Source organism: Odocoileus virginianus, chromosome 4, assembly GCF_023699985.2.
Source record: "Odocoileus virginianus isolate 20LAN1187 ecotype Illinois chromosome 4, Ovbor_1.2, whole genome shotgun sequence".
In the NCBI taxonomy this organism is placed as follows: domain Eukaryota; kingdom Metazoa; phylum Chordata; class Mammalia; order Artiodactyla; family Cervidae; genus Odocoileus; species Odocoileus virginianus.
Window position 1 is genome coordinate 86592204 of NC_069677.1, and position 23651 is coordinate 86615854.

Consider the following 23651-nt stretch of genomic DNA (forward strand, 5'->3'; position numbering starts at 1 on the left):
TAAATGTTAATGACAGCAATGTGGGTGATGTCCATCACAATTTGCACAGCACTGCCCTCGCAAGCCCACTTCCAATAGCTGAGTGGAAAGAACTATTGTTCTGCAGAGATTAAAGGAACGGCCACCCCAGGTCATCCTGTGGGTGACAGGGCCGGCTGAACTTGGGGCCATCAGGCTAGGTATTCGGGCAAGGAGACCGGACTGCGTGCAAACCGAAAGCAAAAAGATGCAAAGATTAATGAGTAGGTGCCCCGATTGGTACATGACGCAACTGACAGGAGCTGGGGGTAGGGCACTTTTTGTCACCACGGCAACAGGCGACAGAAAGCTGAGGATTTTGCTGTACGTCTCTGAAATCGGGTTCACCCCACCTCCGGCCCAGTGCTAGGCGAGACGGTGGAGGGACTCGAGGTGGGAGCTGCTCGGGGGCTAATCGACTCTGCACAGGTACACGGGTACACGCCGCTTCCGCACCGCCAAGACCCAGGCGTCCGGACCCTCGCGCGGGCACCGCGTGGACAGGTGATCCGATCGGTCTCTGGCCCGAAACTCCGGGCTCCCGAGGGCATCGCGTGTAGGGCAGGCCCCGCAGCTGGCCCTTCCGGGACCCCACGGCCTCTCGCAACCTCCAGGCGAAGCGGAGGGAACCCGCTGGCCGCACGCACCAGGGCCGATGGCGGGGTCCGAGCTGGGGGGCGCTCCCGGCTCCCTGCCGGCGACGCGGCCGCGCGCCCCCGACCGGGCCTGCCCTCAGGCCCCCACCCCAGCGCCCAGCGCCCGCCCACCTGGCTCTCGCCGACACAGAAGACCCGGCCGCCGCGGCTCAGACACACGCGGGCGCCCCGGGGAGGCGCGGCCGCGCTGCAGAAGGTGAAGGAGCAGCGCGAGGCGCGCAGCCGCTGCACCGTGGCGCGCACGAGCGCGGCCGGCCCGCGCCCCCAGCGCGCCCACAGGTACAGGTAGCACAGCGTGATGAGCATGGCCGGCCGGCCGGCGGCGGCGGAGCGCCGGCCCCGGACGCTCGCACCACCGGCCGGCCCGCCCGCCCAGACGCACGGCCCGCCCCCACCGAGCGGCCCTCCCGCCCCCCCCCGCCCCGCCCCGCCCCCGGACGGCGCGGTAGGTTGGGGACCCCGGCCCCTCCCGAGCGCCCGAACGCGCAACCGCCCGGCCCCGCCCTTTCATCGGCCCCGCCCTCTCGCCGGCCACGCCCTCCCGCCTGCCCCGCTCTCCCGCCGACCGGAAGAGGCTGCGGGGTGGCTGGGGAGGGTGAGGAGGGACGTGTTGATGGAGGGAAAAGGGCGGCCGGAACCAGAGGGAGGGAAGCCTGTGGGGAGGGCGGTGATGGAGGGAGAAGACAGGCAATGCCGGGAGAGCTGAGTGGGAGGGGACCGGGAGAGGCCACTCTGGGGGAGGCTGGGGCGCAACGTGAAGGAAGAAGGAGGCAGACGGCGCGGTAGGTTGGGGACCCCGGCCCCTCCCGAGCGCCCGAACGCGCAACCGCCCGGCCCCGCCCTTTCATCGGCCCCGCCTTCCCGCCCGTCCGGCCACGCCCTCCCGCCTGCCCCGCTCTCCGGCCGACCGGAAGAGGCTGCGGGGTGGCTGGGGAGGGTGAGGAGGCACGTGTTGATGGAGGGAGAAGGGCGGCCGGAACCAGAGGGAGGGAAGCCTGTGGGGAGGGCGGTGATGGAGGGAGAGACAGGCAATGCCGGGAGAGCTGAGTGGGAGGGGACCGGGAGAGGCCACTCTGGGGGAGGCTGGGGCGCAACGTGAAGGAAGAAGGAGGCAGACGGCGCGGTAGGTTGGGGACCCGAAGGGAAGCTCAGTGGCTGCCTGGCCGGGTTAAGCAGGAGTCTAGCCGTCCAGCCTTGAGGGGTGGGAGGCAGATTGAGGAAGGGGCTGATTAACAGGGAAGCCTTCCGTGCTGCATCCACGGGGTCGCGGAAGAGTCCGACACGACTTAGCGACTGAACATTACCAGGGCCCGAAGTGTGTTGATACACACACATCAGCCATCCAGTCCAAGTGGGAAAAGACGAGACTGTTTTTATTAGATTATACGACGCCTTCAGCTAGCAAAGTAATGCTCAAATTTCTCCAAGACAGGTTTCTACAGTAACTTCCAGAACTCCCAGGTGTTCAAGCTAGCTTTAGAAAAGGCAGAGGAACCAGAGATCAAATTGCCAACATCGCTTTGATCATCAAGAAAGCAAGAGAGTGCCAGAAAAACATCTATTTCTGCTTTATTGACTATGCCAAAGCCTTTGACTGTGTGGATCACAACAAACTGTGGAAAATTCTTCAAGAGATGGGAATACCCGACCACCTTACCTGCCTCCTGAGAAGTCTGTATGCAGGTCAAGAAGCAACAGTTAGAACGGGGCGTGGAACAACAGACTGGTTCAAAATTGAGAAAGGAGTACGAAATGCTGGGCTGGATGAAGCACAAGCTGGAATCAGGATTGCCAGGAGAAATATAAATAACCTCAGAGATGCAGATGACACCACCCTTATGGCAGAAAGCGAAAAACTAAAGAGCCTCTTGATGAAAGAGGAGAGTGAAAAAGTTGACTTAAAACTCAACATTCAAAAAACTAAGATCATGGTATCTGGTCCCATCACTTCATGGCAAATAGATGGGAAAACAATGGAAATAGTGACAGACTTTTATTTTCTTGGGCTCCAAAATCACTGCCGATGGTAACTGCAGCCATGAAATTAAAAGACATTTGATCCTTGGAAGAAAAGCTATGATCAACCTAGACAGCACATTAAAAAGTGGAGACATCATTACTTTGCCAACAAAGGTCCGTCTAGTCAAAGCTATGGTTTGACCAGGAGTCATGTATGGATGTGAGAGTTGGACTATAAAGAAAGCTGAGCGCCAAAGAATTGATGCTTTTGAACTGTGGTCACCTGATGTGAAGAACTGACTCACTGGAAAGACCTTGATGCTGGGAAGGATTGAGGGCAGGAGGAGAAGGGGACAACAGAGGATGACATGGTTGGATGGCATCACTGACTCGACGGGCATGAGTTTAAGCAAGCTCTGGGAGTTGGTGATGGACAGGGAAGCCTGGCATGCTGCAGTCCATGGGATCGCAGAGTGGGACACAATTGAGCAACTGAACTGAACTGAACTAAGCCTTCAAGCAAAAGGAATTTTAAGATAAAGACATAAATTCACACAATGCAATAATATTGTGTATTTCTGGACTCTTAAAATAAGGACAGGAAACAAGTGGAAGACAGAAGAGCACTGTAAGGCGGCCTGCTGTTCTTGAATATGTGGGTCACCAGCCTGACTATGAGTGTCCTATGACAATGAGAGAAAGGGAAACAGGATTCAGTGTCCCTGTCCCCTCAGAGAATCACGGTGGTCCCTGACCCTGACAGGTTTCTCCCCTGGAACCTCAACTTTTTTTTTAAAGGCAGTAGGTAAAGAACAGCATCCTCAGCTCAAGTAGCGCAGAGGTTTTCTCTGCGTCACTTCCTGCCCCCACCTTTGCTGTAAATGGAGGGCAGATTGTAGGGAGGCTGCTCCCAAGTCTGTCTGAATCCAGGGGCTGATTTTTAACATACCTGAATATTCATCTGCTTTAACATAGCAGCATAGGGACTTACTGGGGATCCAGTGGCTAAGACTGCACCTCCAATGCAGGGGGCCCAGGTTCGATCCCTGGTCAGGGAACTAAGACCCGACGAAGTCAAAGAAATAAATTAAAAAAAAAAAAAACAGCAGTATAGGGATTTCTCTGGTGGTCCAGTGGATAAGAATTTGCCTGCCAATGCAGGGGGCTTGGTTGGACCCCTGGTCCGGTAAGATTCCACCTACCACCAGGGCAACTAAGCCCAACAGGGAGTAGCCTTCTACTGAAGCCTGTGTGCCTAGAGCCTGTGCTCAGCAAGGCGAGAAGCCGCCACAGTGAGAAGCCTTCGCATTGCAATGACAAGTAGCCCCCACTGGCTGCAGCTGAAGAAAGCTTGCACACAGCAACAAAGACCCAGTACAGACAAAATTAATTAGTTTACTTAATTAGAATCATTTGACCAAGTGACTAACCCTAATGCTTTATTAGAAGAGCTCTTCAGATAGCCTTCTTGGAGTTTGCTAAATTATGGCTCAGCTAGAAATGCAGAGGTCACCTCTTCTACCTGAAGGTCACAAGTAACCCTAGTTTTTCCAAGTTCCTCAAGAACTTTGTGCCCTCCGCTTCCCACAGACACCATAACTTCATCTGGCCAGATGAGAACTTCAGAGGTTTGGGCTTAGATGCTTCAGGATATCAGGGTCTCAGAAAACATCATAAGAGGGACTTCTCTGGTGGTCCAGTGGTTAAGAATCCACCTTCTAATGCAAGGGGCAAGAGTTCGATCCCTGGTTGGGGAACTAAGATCCCACGTGCCACAGGCCAGCTCAGCCCTTGCGTTGCAACTAGAGATGCCCACATGTCCCAATGAAGACCCAGTGCAGCCGGGAAAAAAAAAAAAAAAGTTTAAGAAAAAGCAGCGTGGGAAAACGTGAGGATCATCTAGTGCTGGATTACAAAGTATGGGGACCATAGGGAACAGGATGAACTGAGAAGGGGGTAAGGTCCCTCTGGATTGAGGAGGGACTGAAGAGCCGTGATCCCATTCACACCCAGGAGGGAACTCAGTAAGGCAGATAGAGAAGAGGAATAAGAGAAGTCACACAGTAAGCCACATTTATGATCCCGTGTAAAATGATGGGAAAGGCTCAGAAAGGAGCTTAGCTCATCATCCCCGGACAGCAAAGGGGAAGGATGCAAAACTAAGACATCAGGGAGTGTACTGTGTACACCGGATTCATGTCATGTAACCCCTCACTACTCAAAGTGTGGTCCTTGGCTGTAACAAGATCACAGGGGCCTTGCTTTAAATGCAGAATCCCAGGCCCCATCCCAGAACCACTGAATCAGCACCTGCACTCGAAGAAAATCCCCAGGTGATTCACAGAGTTCAAGAAGCAGTGCTAAAGTCACCTCTGTCATTCCCTGCATCTGGGCTGTTCTAGAAAAAGCTGTTATTTAAATCTTGCTAATTAGCAAATGCCCAGGCCCAAACCAACCACCACTACCCTTGCTCAAAAGTTACTTTTGTACCATCTGATCCAGCAGTCCCACTCCTAAGGGAGTAAAATTCAAAAAGATCCATGCACCCCAGTATTCACCAAAATACTATTTACAACAGCCAAGACTTGGAAGCAACCTGAATGTCGACAACAGATGAATGGATAAAGATATGGTACATATATACAATGGAATAGTACTCAGCCATTAAAAAAAAAAATGCCTTTTGCAACAACATAGATGAACCTAGACATTATCATACTAAGTAAGTTAAAGACAAATATGCTAAGATATCATTTATACAAAAAAAAAGATAGATACAAAGTTATTTACAAAGCAGAAACAGACATGCACTTAGAAACAAAAATTTTTGTTAATTTGAGTCACTATTTGAAAGGTTTATTCCAAATAGACAAACTTTATATTAAATGTCTTTTAAATTTCCCTAAATGATTTCTTATTATACAATGAAGCTGAGAAATTTATTACATTAATGGCATTTTATTTTGGTAAACTTTGGTTATTTTTCTACTGTTATTATTGCTTCTTAAAGTTTTATATTTATCAAAAGGACTCTACACCAGAGTTGTCTGTAGTTTAAAATATAGATGACAATAAAGACAAGATGTGAACTGTGATCCAAGAATTAAAAGAAATTTTCACATAAAACCTTAAGAAGTTTTCACATAAACCTATAATGATGACACATGTAATGCATCATTATATCTTAATTATATAATTAATAGCTACCTGTGGCACAGTGGTAAAGAATCCACCAGCAATGCAGGTGCCATGGGTTTGATCCCTGGGTTAGGAAGATTCTCTGGGGAACGAAATGGCAACCCACTCCAGTATTCTTGCCTAAGAAATCCCATGGACAGAGGAGCCTGGCGGGCTATAGTCCATGGGGTCACAAAGAGTCAAAGTCAGACACTAAACATCAACAAATACCAAGATAATAGCTATCTACCTGATTTTCTGCAGTAAAAATAAACAGTGACTATTAGTAGGTCAAGATAACACTAACCAGGAGAATCAACCAAATTTATTCACTATAAATCTTGGAATAATATGAAACATATATTAAACTGCTAAGAAAAGGTTACTGTATTTTTAAAGAAAATCTCAGTTTTAAGATAAGATTGTGAAAGTTGCTCAGTCGTGTCCCAACTCTTTGAGACCCCATGGACTATACCATCCATGGAATTCTCCAGGCCAGAATCTTGGAGTGGGCAGCCTACCCCTTCTCCAGGGGATCTTCCCGACCCAGGAATCAACCAGGGCCTACCTGCGTTGGAGGCCGATTCTTCACCAACTGAGCTATCAGTACAAACTGAAACCTGAATTCAGCAGAGCGTCACTAAAGATTATCAAGCAAAAAGACTCTCTCCAAAGGGAATGGGAAAGAAGACAAGGTTGCTTCCAAAGTCAGAGCAATGAGATAGAAAACAGTATAATAACACATTCAAAATATTGAGGGAACTAGCTCAGCCGAAAACTGTTGACCTCCCCAAACGATCACTCAAGTAAAGCACCAAAAAAAAAGATGTTTTCTGAAATGTGATCTCAGACTTCAGCTGATCTAGCTGATCACTAGAGGATGTACTTAAGGAGGAAGATGGATGGATGGACGGACGGACGGATGGACGGAGTTGTGGCATACGAGAATCAAGAGTGAAGAATGATAAAAGTTTTCAGAGTAAAGAATATTTTTGTGACCTCAGATAGGGAAGGACTAGTCGATCAAGATACCAAAACCAGAAGGTGAAGAAGAAAAGACTGATACATTAAAATTAAAAGCGTCTATTAAGACACTATGGCTTTCCAGGTGGCTCCTGCCAAGCAGGAGAGTGAAAGTCGCTCGGTCGAGTCCGACTCTGTGCGACCCCAGGGACTGTACAGTCCACGGAACTCTCCAGGCCAGAATCCTGGAGTGGGCAGCCATTCCCTTCTCCAGGGGATCTTCCCGACCCAGGGATGGAACGCAGGTCTCCCGCATTGCGGGCGGATTCTTTACCGGCTGAGCCACAAAGGAAGCCAAGCAGGAAACTTGGGTTCAGTCTCTAGGTCACAAAGATCCCCTGGAGGAGGAAAGGGCAACCCATCCCAGGATCCTTGCCTGGGAAATCCCATGGACAGAGGAGCCTGGCGGGCTACAGTCTGTGGAGTCACAAAGAGTCCACGAAGACACAACTGAGCATACACTATAAGAAAGACAAGTTCTAGAAAGAAAAAGGTATTTGCAAAACACAAATACTCAATACAGATTCACTCCCTAGCCTATAGCAAAGAATTCCAGGGACTTCCCCTATGGTCCAGTGGTTAAGACTCCACCCTTCCACTGCAGGGGCACAGGTTCAATCGCTGGTAGGAGACCTAGAATCCAGCATGCTGCATGGCGTGGCCAAAAGAACAAAATTACAAATCAGTATGAAGAAGTCAGGGAAAAAAAGGAGGGGGGGTGTGCTAAAGACCTGAATAAGCTCTTCAAAAAAGCCATTTGGCAAATAAAAGGTGCTCAGGACTCCCCTGGTGGTCGAGTAGCTAAGACTCTGCGCTCTCAGTGCAAGGGGCCCAGATTCAGTCCTTGGTCAGGAAACCAGATCTCACCTGCTACGACTGAGTTCACTTGGCCGCAACCAAAGAACCTGCCTGCCGTCATGGAGATTGAAGATCCTGCATGCTGCAACAGGACCAGCGCAGCCAAATAAGGAAAAATAAATATTTTTAAAATAAATTTAAGAGGGAATGACGGCAGGCAGTGTAGGGCGTGCCACTCTGAGCCCCGAGGACAGCCATTTACACCCAGATCAGATAAGCTAGGACTGTGCAGAATTCAAGCACACCCACAGAGCTTTTGTAGGATTGCAGCAAGATCCCCAGGGCAAACAGCTGGCTCTGGAAACACACCGAGCCTGCTCACACAGGCAAAGAGGGCTTCTGACACCGGGTCTGTACGGCAGCAGACTCTCACTAATTCATCACTGTTTCAAGGAACAGTAACGAAAATCTAAAGTTAAAAACTAGAGTCCAGATACAATGTGGTAAGTAAAGAAGTGCTATGTGATATCCTGAATTGGATCTGAAACAGCAAAGGAACTGTAGTGGAAAAACTGATGAAATCTGATGTCTATAGTTATTAGTATTGTGCTAATGTTAATGTATGCATTTTGATAAATCCATGGTTGTATAAGATATTAACACTGGAGGAAGCGGAGCAAATGAACTCTGTACTATTTTTGCAACTTTGTGGTAAGTCCAGAAGTATTTCAGAATAAGTTACGAAAATCAAAAGATGATTGTGAAAGGTCACGCTGACTGCCCCCGCCAAAAGGTCCCAGATAAGTACCAGGGACAGACATCCACCAATCAGCAGCCCGTTGCCAGGCAGACTGATGGACGCGAAGGTGCCAAGACTCCGGCCAATCAAGAAAAACGGACACGGGACAAAAGGCCAATCAGCACCCTAGAGCCTGACTCCAAGCATATTCGAAAAGGTCCCGCCGCCTCCGTATCCGCCAGGGTATATAGGTGCCGCCCCGCTTCCCGCAGGTTGCAGACTCCCTTTGTCTCTTCACTCACCCGCCCCCGGGAGTTCTGCCCGAGAGCGATCGCCCAATAAAGGCCTTCATCAACGGTCCTTAGAGGTGGCTCTTTCTTCCCGCGGCGTTTTCTAACAGATTGTCCACTGAATTTCACTGGCATTTTTTCCGCCTTTCCCTAACTAGCCATATGATCTTAAGGACATCATTTCATCTCTCCGGACCCTGGTTTTTCAACCATTTTAAAAAAGCAAAAGGGAGACAAACCAGATCATCTCTAACTTCCCCTTCAAGCTCTAAAATTCTCAAAAAATCCTAATACATTTACACCATGATCTAATTTACAAGGATTTGATTAGCAATGACCTCATTTACTTCCACATCCCTGGCATTTAGCACTGTGACAGCACAGCAGATGCTCCGAAAAAGTTTCCTGACACTAAACTGCCTCCTAACTTCTATTTGTAAAGTGAAGTGAACTGTTACCTCTTGTGCCCAGTTGGCCACTAGAGAGCGAAATACTCACAAAATTTTCTCCATGGAAAGCAAACTTGTTTTCATCCTGCAGAGGGGAATGGTCCTTTATATCCCAGGCGCAGAATAAAAGTTGTCCTGGTTAGGGAGGGGAGTCGCCATCTGTGAGCAGCTACCTGCCCATCAGACAGGGCTGGCAGCTGGGGTGATCAGTACCGTAAGTTTCCAGAACTGACAATGCCACGCTCATTCACAAAGCCCTTAGCAGCCTCAAAAGTCTGAACCACCTCGGTGGATCAGAGACTACACTGCAAATAGATGAACTGCCCCTCACTCCCTCCAAGCACCGAGTTTGTCTTCTGAGCAATTCTGTCCCATTTTCTGAACAAAGATCTCACTTCTAGAGGGCAAGTTATTGGGGTCAAATGAATGAATGGGGAAACGGACTAAAACCATTACACTTTAAATGAGAAACGGAATTCCTTAGTGGTCCAATGGTTAGGGCTCTGGGATTTCGCTGCCGGGATTCGGGTTCAGTCAGGGATCTAAGATCCTGCAAACCACACAGCCAGGCCAAAAAAAAAGAGAAAAAAAAAATTTTTAATAAAATGAAATGAGAAAGATCATTAGCAGCGCATCTCCCCACCCAGCCCAGGGCCCATCCAGGGTATATCTGAGCAATGAGAAGGGAGCAAGAAAGAACCAAGGGACAACTGAAAGAATAAAGGGACTGAAGGGTCAAAACCTGAAAGGGCCCTAAGCCAAAAAGCCCTGGGAATGTGCATGGCATCCAGCAAAACACAGGTGAAGATGACTTAAAAAGCAGACTCACGTATACATAGCTACAGAAATGGATAAACAAGGTCTTACTGTATAGCAGAGAACTGTATTCAGTATCCTATGATAAACCATAATGGAAAAGAAAACTAAAAAAAAATTTAGGGACTTCCTGGGCAGGCTAGTGCTTAAGACTTCACCTTCCAGGGCAGAGGGTTCAGGTTCAATCCTGGCTGGGGAACTAAGATCCACATGCCTCAAGGCCAAAGTAATCAAAACATAAAACAGAAGCAATATTATACCAAAGTCAATAAAGACTTTAAAATGGTCCACATAAAAAAAGTTATTAAAAAAAAAGAATCTCGAAGCATATAGAATGTGTAAAGATCATAAAACCAAGACATATCTTGGTTATGCATATCCAGTTATGCATATCACTGCATATCACATAACACTGCAATTATGTGAAAATTCAAGAGTCATATTTGTACCAATCACAAGTTTCATGGATCCTCCCCCAAAACAAACAAAGCAGACTCAGCCTGAAATGGCAGACACTGCAGTAACACCCAGGACAGCCAGGTCCTCTCCTCATGGCTGAAAGTGCCACAAAAGGGACCGATGAATCACATCATAATTTTCTCTTTTCTCTCAGCCAACTTGAACATTTTCCCTTGGGAACTGCAACTTAGTGATTAGAGAAAGCCAAACCCTGCTTAAAAGGGAGAAGGAAAAGTCATATACAGTTATAAACTGTTGCTACTGGAAATTTCATGAGTCTGAAAGGGAAGTTCACTGGAAAGAGTGGATGGGGAAGCCAGGAGCTGTCATACAGCCCCTCACATCCCCAGCCTGGACTTCGCTTCCCGGTCTTCACTGAATTTGGTTCCCATAGAGGTACCACTACCCAAGCTCCGCAGAGGCAAGGCTGCAATGTCCCCTTGTTAGTTTCCCTTGCTTTGCAATCAACCTTGGATTTTTAAAAGGCCTCTATGCAAACCCTGCTTCTTCGTCCCCAGAGCTAAAAGTCTATAAGAAAATAACAGTAAATCTGGTGGGGGAAAAGAAGAGAAACTCAGAGTGTAGAAAAGCAAGAAGCATCTCAGGAACCACAGGGCCCTGAAGGGATAAAACAGCCATCTCCTGGAGAAGCCAAGGGCAGCAGATGCCACCGAACTGGAACTTGGGACACAGCGCTTGGGGAGCAAGACTGCAGCCTGGAGAGCGGCCTGCACCCAACCACCCATCAGGCATCTTGACAACAGCAAAAGCCGGAGAGCTGGTCTTGATGGAAAGACTGGTTTCTATAAATAAGTCTCTCTGGCGGGGGATCAAACAGCAAGATGAAAGGTAGGAAATCCGAGCCCTTGCTTGCCAACCCACGCCCGGTGCCCCAGCCCTTTACCTGGTTAACAGGGAGCCCCAGTAGCAGGTGCCTGTGGGCCGAGCCCCGAGACCCCGAGGCCAGTGCACCCGATTGGGGGAAGGGCGGGGTGAAGAGGCGTCCCCCCAAGGACAGAGCAGGTGGCTGCGGGAGCGTGAGAAACAAGCGTAGGAAAGGCCGGGTGGAGATCCCCCTTAGTGGGGGCCCCGCTGCCCGGCACAACCCCAAATCCTGCCCACTGCTCCGGCCTCCACTGACCACACTGGCCGGGGCTTCTGGCCGCTCCGGAGCACCTTCCCGCTGCCCTCCTCCGTCCCCCTTATGGCGTCGATCACTGCCTGGCCCGCCCCAGTATCCTCCTACCCGAAACCCTGAAACATTAGCTCAGGCCTTCAGTGTCACTGGGCGTCCCTGGTGGCTCCGCTGGTAAAGAATCCGCCTGCAATGCAGGAGACCTGGATTCGATCCCTGGGTTGGGAAGATCCCCTGGAGAAGGGCAAGGCTACCCACTCCAGGATTCTGACCTGCAGAGCTCCATGGACAGTCCACGGAATTGCAAAGAGTCTGACACGACTGAGCGACTTTCACTCTCAATGTCACTATGTCACCTCCAGGGGTGGCACAGGCCGCCTTCCAGCTGCCCTGCAACTCTGCTCGCCCACCTTGCCCTTGCGGGTCCAGGGTGTCTGCCTCCCCTGGAGACGTGTGGAAGCCCTGGGGGCAAGGACCCGGATCTGTGTTCCCAGTTCACAGTGAAGGTGGCCAAAGCTTTTGCCGAATGATGGAGAGAGGAGAGGAGCCACATAGGGGTCCCCTTGATAGGATGCTGGCTGAAGGAGGTGGACAGTAAGTAGGGAGCTGAACTTGTTTATTCAGTGGATTTCTTTTCTCCCTGGCGTTACTCCCCCTTCAGCACAACTGAGAGCTGGATGTATTAACTAAGTCTTCCTTTACTAAGAGCAACAGGAGATTTCCATTGCTACCCTAGGGTATGGTCCCTGCATGCTAGGTCTCCAGTCGTGTCCAGCTCTTTCTGACCCCATGGACTGTAGCCCACCAGGCTCCTCCATCCATGGGATTCTCCAGGCAAGAATACTGGAGTGGGTTGCCATTTCCTTCTCCAGGTGATCTTCCAGACCGAGGGATCGAACCCGCCTCTCTTACAGTTCCTGCACTGGCAGGTGGGTTCTTTACGTCACCTGGGAAGCCCATCCTAGGGATGAAGGAGTCTTAATTCTGCCATCTGAACCCTTCTGAACCCTTCCAACACAGCATTTTCAAGCAAGGACTGGAGGTTTCCTCCTCCTTGGGGAAACAGGGAATTCGTTATTGGGGGGTATGTGGGGGAGTGGACTGACACCTGGTATCAGATACCCACAAAGGGGAAAGCAGTTGTCTCTGACCTCTATGGACCTGCTTAGGGATGGTCCAAGGAATAAACTCCAGGTCAGAGAAAACCTCAAGCTGAGATCTCCATCACACATACATTTTGACAGCTACAAAATAGTCCATTGTTTGAGTATCCATGACCTGTTTAGCCATTCCTCTGTTGTTTGAGTTTTTTTGTTTTGTTTTGCTTTGCTTTTTTTTGTCATGCCAATCGAGGGGCTTGGGATCTTAGTTCCCCACCAGTGATTGAAACAGGGAAACAGTGGAAGCGCTGAGTCCTAGCCACTCGACTGCCAGGGAACTCGCAGGGACTGCTGTAGAATGTGCATACTTAAGTCGATTCCTGTACAAAAGTTTTCTCCATATCCTCACTAAGACTTACTAATACTTGTTTTTTTTATGATAGCCTTTCTGACAAGTGTGAGGTGATACATCATCATGGGTCATTGTTTTTTGTTTTTTTGTTTAGTGAGTGAAATCGCTCAGTCATGTCTGACTCTTTGCGACCCTGTGGTATGTAGCCTGCCAGGCTCTTCCATCTATGGGGTTTTCTAGGCAAGAATACTGGAGTGGGTTGCCATTTCCTTCTCCAGGGGATCTTCCTGACCCAGGGATCAAATGGGTCTCCCGCATTGCAGGCAGACTGTTTACCATTTGAGCCACCAGGGAATTATTTGTTTAGGAGTTATTGGTTTGTTTGTTTGTTTGTTTGTTTTTGCCTTACTGCCCAGCATGCAGCATCTTTCTTCCCCAACCAGGAATTGAATCCGTGCCCTCTGCAGTGGGTGTGCAGAGTCTTACCACTGGACCACCAGGGGAGTCCCTCATTGTGGTTTTGATTTAGAATTCCCTGAAGATTAGTGATATAGAACATTTTTGCATAAGTCTATTGGTCACCTGTATGTCTTCTCCTGAAAAACATCTATTTCTAAAGTCCTCTGCCCATTTTTTAAACACTTTTTAATGTTGAATTCTGTATTTTAGATATTAACTACTTAGGGACATATGGTTTGCAAATATCTTCTCCATCCTGTAGGCTATTTTCTCCTTTTATTGATAGTTTCCTTCAGCGTGCTCACGTTCACTGCCATTTTTCAACTTTGGCATTACTACATTTCCTACTGATTTTATGGGTTCTTTATATTGGGTTGGCCAAAAAGTTCGTTCGCGTTCTTCCGTAAGCCGTCATAATGTTATATTAAGGACGTCAACGCCGGGCTGGTATATAGTTGTGGCTTTTTTTTTTTTTTTAATTTGGCTGTACGGGTTCTTAGTTGCAGCACACAGGCTCTCCAGTTGTGGTGAGGGCTCCAGAGCATGCAGGCTTCAGGAGCTGCACTGCTCTGGGTTCAGTTGCGTAAGGAATCTTTGTTCCCCAACTAGGGATTGAACCCAAGTCCCCTGCACTACAAGGCAGACTTACTGGTATACCAGTGAACCACCAGGGTAATCCCTGCTTATGGCATTATTTTATTTTATTTTATTATTTTTTTTTCTTTTTATGGCATTATTTTAAACCAGTTTACCATTTGCCTTTTAATTTTAAGATGATTTTTAATGTATCAATTTTACATTTCAATTAAATAAACCTCAATTTTTTCATGACATTTACCATTGCTTTTATGTTTAAAGTCATCCCCAATTTTCCAAACTATAAATATTCCCTAGTAGTTATAATTTTTAAATGGTTACCTTTCAGATTAGCCATCATCTTGAAGGCCTCTTCCAATTATAAAATTGTATGGTTTCCTGATTTAATCTACATTACTGTTTCCAAATTCAACATGCAAAGACAGTAGACACCAGTGATATTTTCAATTGCAACACATTCAAAAGAATTTCCAGTAACATATGTAAGGTACAAAATCCAGTAATAAAATGAACATTATGTACCTACCCCTCAACTTAAGAACTAGATTACTGCCAAATAAGCTTATAGTTTACTGAAACTGCATTCATACAAAATCCTAGACCTTTTCTTTTTTAAAAAATCACTAATCCTAGACTTCCCTGGAGGTCCAGTGGTTAAGAGTCTGTGCTTCCAACAAAGGAAACTATAAGCAAGGTGAAAAGACAGCCCTCAGACTGGGAGAAAATAATAGCAAACGGAGCAACAGACAAAGGATTAATCTCAAAAATATACAAGCAACTCCTCCAGCTCAACTCCATAAAAATAAATGACCCAATCAAAAAATGGGCCAAAGAACTAAACAGACATTTCTCCAAGGAAGACATACAGATGGCTAACAAACACATGAAAAGATGCTCAACAGCACTCATTATCAGAGAAATGCAAATCAAAACCACAATGAGGTACCACTATACGCCAGTCAGGATGGCTGCTATCCAAAAGTCTACAAGCAATAAATGCTGGAGAGGGTGTGGAGAAAAGGGAACCCTCTTACACTGTTGGTGGGAATGCAAATTAGTACAGCCACTATGGAAAACAGTGTGGAGATTTCTTAAAAAGCTGGAAATAGAACTGCCATATGACCCAGCAATCCCACTTCTGGGCATACACACCAAGGAAACCAGATCTGAAAGAGACATGTGCACCCCAATGTTCATCGCAGCACTGTTTATTATAGCCAGGACATGGAAGCAACCTAGATGCCCATCAGCAGACGAATGGATGAGGAAGCTGTGGTACATATACACCATGGAATATTACTCAGCCATTAAAAAGAATTCATTTGAATCAGTTCTAATGAGATGGATGAAACTGGAGCCCATTATACAGAGTGAAGTAAGCCAGAAAGATAAAGACCATTACAGTATACTAACACATATATATGGAATTTAGAAAGATGGTAACGATAACCCTATACGCAAAACAGAAAAAGAGACTCAGATGTATAGAACAGACTTGTGGACTCTGGGAGAAGGCGAGGGTGGGATGTTTCAAGAGAACAGCATCGAAACATGTATATTATCTAGGGTGAAACACATCACCAGCCCAGGTTGGGTGCATGAGACAAGTGCTCGGGCCTGGTGCACTGGGAAGACCCAGAGGGATCGGGTGGAGAGGGAGGTGGGAGGGGGGACTGGGATGGGGAATACATGTAAAGAAAAAAAAAAAAAAAAGAGTCTGTGCTTCCACCGCAGGAGGCGGAAGTTTGATCCACCATCCAGGGAAGTAAGATCCCACATGACAGGCACATGGCCAAGACAAAACAAACAAAAATGTCACTGGTCCTAATTCTAGCTATACCTTTGCTGCTAATATTTGAAACCAATGTCAACATGTTTACTCCTGTTGAATTGTATCCTGTTGACTGCGCCCCTTGGATTTAGCCAACTAGGATCTGCCATCCTAACTATTAACTACCCTCCTAGGTTTACATCACCCATGAAATGCAGCATCTCCCCTGGAGAAGCTTGAAAATCAAATAAAATGAGGTCATAAACTGTTTGGTAAACACTCCATCCTGGCTATTGCTCTTAAAAATATTACAATGCACATTAAAAGAAAAAAGAAAGAGATTATTGCCAATAACACTATACTTCTTACCTACCCTATCTCCCTGCCTAACTAGCCTCAATTTTATATATATATATTTTTTTTTAACTTATTTTTATTTATATATTTGGCTGCACAGGGTATTAGTTGTGGCATGTGGGATCCAGTTCCCCAACAAGGGATCAAACCCAGGGCCCCTGGATTTGAGAGATGAGAGTCTTAGCCACTGGACCACCAGGGGAGTCCCTCAATTTTATATTTTCATTTATCTTGTTTTTAACAATCTGACTATAAGGACTTCCCTGGTGGCCCAGTGGTTAACAATTCGCCTGCTGTTTCAGAAAACACAGGTTCAAGCCCTAGTCTGGGAGGATTCCACATGCCATGGAGCAACTAAGCCCCCGCTCTAGAGCCTGCGAGCCACAACTACTGAGGCCCATGCACCTAGAGCTCTGCAACGAGAAGCCCCCGCAATGAGAAGGCCTCAAACCATAACACAGAGCAGCCCCCACTCGCCAAAACTAGAGAAAGCCCACGACAGTCAGAAGACCCAGTGCAGCCAAAAATAAATGCATAAATCCATAAATTTAATAAAAGGAAATCTTAATACAAATAAATACATCCCTAAAAGCTAAAGTGTTTTAGCTTTCAAAAGTATTATTCAAAAAGTAAACTTCTAAGCCTTGTCACTCATTGCTTCTAAGCTTCACACATATAATTATGCTTGTGCGCTAAGCCGGTTCAGTTGTGTCTAATTCTGTGACCCTGTAAACTGTAGCCCGCAGGCTCCTCTGTCCATGGGATCTTCCAGACAATAATACAGGAGCGGGTTGCCATTTCCTTCTCCAGGGGATCTTCCCAACCCAGGGATCAAACCCTTGTCTCCTGTGTCTCCTGCATTGCAGAAAGATTCTTTACCCAGTGAGCCACCTGGGAAGCCCCATAGTTTTGCATAGCTGGGCTTTATTCATCTTCACTGCTGTATAATATTCTGTTCTACCGTAGATTGCTTAGCCATTGTCCTGTTGATGGACACTGGGTTTTTTCCAGTTCACATGCTTTGACCTCTGACAAGTAATGCTGCTCTGAACATTCCCTTACTTGTCTCTCTGGAATCCATGGTCAAGCATTTCTCTGGGAACACACCTAGGTAGGATAGGAGTTACTGGATCAAGTTAATGTTGAGTGTTAAAAACATAACACTAAGCGCTTCTCCAAAGTAGCTATAGCAATTTACACTCCCATTACTAGCAGTTTTTATTTCAACTCAGTATCTTTTAGGCCAAATACTCTTTCTTTTTTATTTTAGATTCATACTAAGTTCACAGCTATCTTGGAGAGTCATGAGGTTCTTGAACACAAAGCATCACATTGTGGTTCTTAGTCAGAAGAATCGTCCACAGGCACAAATTCCTTATTGTCCAAAGTCTAGATTTAGGTCTTGGTGGTTTGGATTAGGCCGAAGAGTCCTAGGACAAGGGCAGGGGGGTTGCTAACCGAAAAAGTCTGCTGGAAAACTCTCCACGCTATGCTTACGGCAGCCGTTTTAGGCTAGCAACCCCCCTGCCACAGTGCGGGGAGTTTTCCAGTATTGGGAGAGTCCTTTGCAGCTGCTTTTAAAATCTCCTGCTATTTGCAGCTCTGTGCTCTCACCTCCCATGGTTACTTACAACCTTCTATTTAAATCAGTCACTCTTAGCATCTTGAATTACTACTCTCTTCTTTAAGGCCATAAAAACATTGGCACTCTTTGATTTGGTATTCATAATTCTGGGCATTTATACTAAAAATGGTGACAAAAGAAAGAATTTCTGTTCGTAAAGATGCTGATAGCATCAGTTTGTAAGAGTGATTTTTTTTAAATTGGAAAATTTAATGTTCAACAATAGGGAACATATATATAAATTGTAGCATATCCAACTCAGTGGTACAAAGCAAAACAGAGACTTTTTTTTCTTCCCTGAACCATTTGAGATTAAGTTGCAGAAATCTCGACTCTTCACCCACAAACACTTTAGGGATTATTTCCTAAGAACGAGAAGGCTCTCTTAAGTAACCACCCTGCAATGATCAAGTTCAGAAAATTAACATGGATCCAATGCTAACATCTACGACCGAGTCCATGTTCATATTTTGCCAATTGTTCCAATAACATCCTTTATGCAACATTTTTCCCACTTCGAAGTTACACTTTTTCATGGAGTTGTCATGTCTCTCTATTCCTCTTTACTCTGGAACAGTTCCCTAATCTTTGTCTTTCATAACTTAGACTTTTTTTTTTGAACTAAGCCAAGTCTTAATTGCAGTATGTGGGATCTAGTTCCCTGACCAAGGATCAAACCCAAGCCCCTCTCATTGGGAGCATGGAGTCTTAACCATTGGACCAACAGGGAAGTCACACAACATAAACTAAACATTTTTTAAAGTCAGGCCCATGGAGAAGGAAATGGCAACCCCCTCCAGTATTCTAGCCTGGAAAATCCCATGGACAGAGGAGCCTGGCGGCTACAGGAGTCCCAAAAGTCAGACACAACTTCGTGGAAGTTTCCCATTTAACTAATGGAAATATCTCTGGAAGTTTCATGAATGTATTAAGGGTACATAAGATGAAAGGTACTCTGGTCTGTGGTTAATTCAATGCAGTATTTCTTTCCTGGCCTTTTTGTTTCTTTGCTTTCCAACCTTCTTTCCCCCTCCCCTCCCTCTTTCCTTCGTGTGCTTCCAATACCATGCATCCCTTCCCACTTATAAACAGTTTAAGGAAATATTTTCTCAGTTGTTCAAATAAAGTCTAGTGATTACTCTTAAAAAAAGAATCAGGCCCATTATTTTGTAGTCTGTGCTTCAATTTTAATTTGTCTGATGTTACCCCAGGATGCTTCCCTAGTAGCTCAGATGGTAAAGCATCCACCTGCAATGCAGGAGACCCGGGTTCGATCCCTGGGTCGGAAAGATCCCCTGAAGAAGAAAATGGCAACCCACTCCAGTATTCTTGCCTGGAAAATTCCACGGACAGAGGAGCCTGGCAGGCTACACACCATGGAGTCGCAAAGAGTTGGACACGACTGAGCGACTAATACACATACCCCATGATCCAATTCAGGTTATGCATTTTTGGTACTTTTTTTATGTCATTCTCTGTGGTGCTGATTTTGATCACATGGTTAAGGTGGTATTCACCAAATTTTCCCACTATAAAGCTTCCTTTTTTCCCTTTGTAATTATTAAATAATCTGTGCAATGATCCTTTGAGACTGTGTAATATATATATTTTTTTATACTGGAGACTGACGGGTTACAGTCAATGGAATCACAAAGAGTCAGACATGACTGACTAACACTTTCACTTTCTTTCACTAAGTGAGCTACTTCTCCAAGGAACTTTGGAGGATCGGATTTAAAACCAAAATATGAACACTAGGAATGCTTAGGGCCATTGGGGCGGCCCTGATCCCAAAGTTCTTTCAGCAGGCAGATCTGGGAATCAGAGTCCAGTTCACAGAGCTCTCCCTAGCCTTCCTTCCTCCAGACATGTACCACTTTCTTCGACAGTGAGACTCCTTGCTCCCAGCAATGCCATAATATTGCCTAATTTGCTTAATCCCAAAATACACAGAAAATGCTTTCAGAGTTGCCAGAACAGGCCACTACTAACTAAGTGAAGTTCAAATTTTCTTTGTTTGCTTGTTTATACACAGAAGGCATATACTCAAGTTTTGTTCAACACAGAGAAAACACAAACTGAAGGTTACCAAACAGGAAGGGAGAGAAACTGAGAGTTTGGGATTAACATATACACTCTCTCTTTAGTCGCTAAGTCATGTCCGACTCTTGCAACCCCATGGACTGTAGCCTGCCAGGCACCTCTGTCCATGGGATTCTCCAGGCAAGAATACTGGAGTGGGTAGCCATTTCCTCCTCCACATACACACTACTATATATAAAATTTGATAAATGGGACTTTCCTGGTGGTCCAGGAAAGCATTTGCCATGCAATGAAGAGGACACAGGTTCAATCTATACTGCCTTGAAGGAAGACCAGGCATGTTCAAGTGCCAGGCACAATCAAGCCAGAAGTCTTAATAGTTAAAACACAAGATAATAGATATGGAGTCCAAATCTTGTTACATGAAGTCAGGGAGTTAATGGTCCTTGAAGAAGAGCATTTATGCACGTAGCCAAGACAGGAATAAAGGTGCAAGGTCAAAGAAAGTTGGTGAAAGGGGACATTATGCTGAAACCTGAGATGAATCATCGTATTTTAGTATAAAGTGAAAGTGGAAGTGTCACTCGCTCAGTCCTGTCTGGTTTTGCAACCCCATGGACTGAAGCCTGCCAGTCTCCTCTGTCCATGGAATTTTTCAGGCAGGGATACTGGAGTGAGTTACCATGACCTTCTCCAGGGGATCTTCCGCACCCAGGGATCTAACCGGGATCTCCTGCATTGCAGGCAGATTCTTTGCTTTTTGAGTCACTAGGGAAGTTCCCATTTTAGTGTATGTCACCACCATGACAATCACCCAGTTAGACCATCTAGGGTCAAATCACTAATGATGTAAGCCTTGATGTCTACCCAAAGTGAGGAAAAACAGGGTTTTCTCCCCACTTTATTTTTTGCAAACAACATTAACTTTATTTTTTAAAGGCTTTTTGGGAGCAGTTTCATGTTCACAGAAAAATTGAGAAGGTACAAAAATTGTTCATATACCCTTCCCCCTCTCCACGCATAGCCTCCCCCACAACTATTGCTTTGATTATACAAATGTAGCCCTCTTTGTTCTTGGGACTGCGAGCCCTTGCCTGCCCACCTGTATCTCACACAAGTGTCCCATGCTAATAAACTAACTTTGTTCATCTCTTTGCCTCATGATGAAATCTTTCCGCAAGGAGACAAAAGAAGGTAAGAGATTCAGTAACTCCTGACACCAGGCCAGTTAATCAGTCAGTTCAGTCCCTCAGTCGTGTCCGACTCTTTGCAACCCCGGGGACTGCAGCACGCCAGGCCTCCCTGTCCATCACCAATTCTTCAGTTTCCATGAAATGACAGTGGGTTCCAGTCCCCTCCTCAACCAGGGATTAATAAAGGTCTGTCTAGTCAAAGCTATGGCCTTTCAAGTAGTCATGTATGGATGTGAGAGTTGTATTATAAAGAAAGCTGAGCACCAAAGAAGTGATGCTTTTGAACTGTGGTGTTGGAGAAGACTCTTGAGAGTCCCTTGGACTGCAAGGGGATCCAACCAGTCCATCCTAAAAAAAATCAATCCTGAATATTCATTGGAAGGACGGATGCTGAAGCTGAAACTCCAATATTTTGGCCACCTAATGCGAAGAACTGACTTATTTGAAAAGCCCCTGATGCTGGGAAAGATTGAAGGCAGAAGGGGATGACAGAGGATGAGGTGGCTGGATGGCATCACCGACTCAATGGACAGGAGTTTGAGTAAACTCCGGGAGCTGGTGATGGACAGGGAGGCCTGGTGTGCTGCAGTCCATGGGGTCGCAAAGACTGAGCAACTGAACTGAACAGTAGCGATGTGTTGTTGTTTTTTTTTTACCCTTGCATCTGGATCCTGGGTCTTGAGAAAGCCTCGGCCCACACGCAGGTTACAGAAGAACTCGCCCCGCTTGCTGGCTACAGCTGGGCCGGTTCAGCTGCTACCCGTAAACCAGGCCACTGAGCCCGGGCCAGGAGCCCCCGCGGTGAGCAAAGGGGGCGGGGCCGGCGCAGGGGCACTTCGGACCGCGCATGCGCACTGGCGAGCGGGCCTCGCCAGCCGGGGCTCCGCAGCGGGGGGCGCGCGAGTGCCGCGGGGCCTCAGCCCGGCCTCGGCGGACACTCCGCCGCTCTCGCTGGCTGACGCGGCTCAGCCGGTTCAACCCCGGTGCGCCCTCGCGACCGCGACCAAAGACGAACAAGGTCCTCGGAGGGGCGGCGACCAGCCTATCCCATCCGACCCCCTCCCTGACCGGTGCGGCACCCCGTATACTTCTGAAGGGGGCTGGCCGGCCGGCTTCTCCGCCCGAGGGCCGCCCGCGTGACCCGCCGCCGCGCGCGCTGCGCCCCCTCGTGGCCAGGCGGGCGCCGCGCAGGCTGGGCTTGCGGACCACCCGGGTTTCCGCGGGGCCCCGGGGCGCCCGCGGCGCGGGAGCTAGACCGCGCTCAGCTCAGCTCAGCTCGGCCGTGTCCGACTCTCTGCGACCCTCTGGACTGCAGCACGCCAGGCCTCCCTGTCCATCACCAACTTCCGGAGTTTACTCAAACTCATGTCCATCGAGTCGGTGATGCCATCCAACCATCTCATCCTCTGTCGTCCCCTTCCTCTCCCGCTTTCAATCTTTCCCAGCATCAGGGTCTTTTCCAAAGAGTCAACTCTTCGCAATAGCGGACCAGGTTCAGAAGAGACAAGAAAACACAAAAACAAAACCCGCGGATGATTCTGTCCCAGGAGACGTCTCTCCCCACCGCCTGCCCGTTGTGGGCCTTTTAGCTCTTTAACCCTGCTTCCCGCAGCCCTCCAGTCTCTCACCCCCCCTACTCCGTCCAACCTTATAAACCCTCCTCGCAGGAGGTTGAGCAAAAATAAGAGGCCCTCCGCTTGTCTCCTCTGGTCTCACCCCGGACGCACACGGAATATGGATACGTGGGGTCTTTGCTAACATCAACAACCGGTTCTTCGGTTTTCTGCCCCCATGTCAGACGCCAGCCGCGAACCGGGGTACCCAGGCTAGGGGCATTTCTGAAGCCCGGCCAGAAGAACAGGCCCACAGGTTCCCACCATCCAGCTCCCCATTTGATAATTTGCTAGAACACAGAAAGCTGCCAAGCGCTGCACTTACTGTTTCCGGTGGGAGGTGCTCAGAAGCAGGAGGGGGATGAAGACGGTCCAAGCCCTCTCCGGGTTGCCCTCCCGGCAGCACTTCCCAAGGGTTTTTATAGAGGTTTCTTGAAGCAGGTCAGGAGAAAGTGCCAAACCTCTTTGGTCGGCTCCTCGGGACCCCCAGCCCCCATCCTAAGCCGTTTAGAAGCTCGCCAATTATCACCTTATTAGCATAAACTTTGATAGGCTTGAAAGGGGCTCATTATGAATAACAGAGACGCTCTTATCACTGAGGGAAATTCCAAGGATTTTAGGAGATCAGTGATAAAGGAGATTAGGGAATTAGGGACAAAGGCCAAATTTTTATTGTTGTTATTATTATTATACCTCAAATCATTAACCCTGATAAATCAAGAGAAAAATGTTAGACAATTCTGTCAAGGTCAGCCATTGGAAGAATCGGAGAACTTCACAGGCCAGAGGATCTTAAAGAAATGGTTAAATGTAGTGTGGTATCTAGATGGAATCTTGGGATAAAAAAAGGACTTCAGGGAAAACAGGAGATCTGAATAAAGTAGGGATTATAGCATTTAAAGAATGTTCAAACTACTGGGCTTCCCTCCTAGCTCAGTTAGTGAAGAATCCACTTGCAATGAAATGTCACCACCCTTCTACTAGTATGATAATCCTAGTTTGACCTCAGGGTCAGACAAATTA

General features: G+C 47.3%; 1 protein-coding gene and 1 long non-coding RNA gene across 4 annotated transcripts in view; one reads left to right on the top strand and one right to left on the bottom strand.

The window, feature by feature from the left end:
- The window catches only part of HLCS (holocarboxylase synthetase), a 212777-nt gene extending 189863 nt beyond the window's left edge, over positions 1–22914 (bottom strand). For 2 of the 3 annotated variants that reach the window (XM_070466968.1, XM_070466966.1), the window contains exon 1: positions 786–1069. In XM_070466968.1, the coding sequence (XP_070323069.1) occupies positions 786–980 (195 nt within the window). In that variant the 5' untranslated portion in view covers positions 981–1069. Of the gene's footprint in view, positions 1–785; positions 1070–22662 lie in introns of those variants that run through there. The other variant, XM_070466967.1, reaches the window with a different exon arrangement.
- On the top strand, positions 1228–8730 carry LOC139034839 (uncharacterized). The gene is made up of 2 exons (XR_011487429.1): positions 1228–1797; positions 2107–8730. It is a non-coding gene; the product is annotated as an uncharacterized lncRNA (long non-coding RNA).
- Positions 22915–23651: the final 737 nt, after the last annotated feature.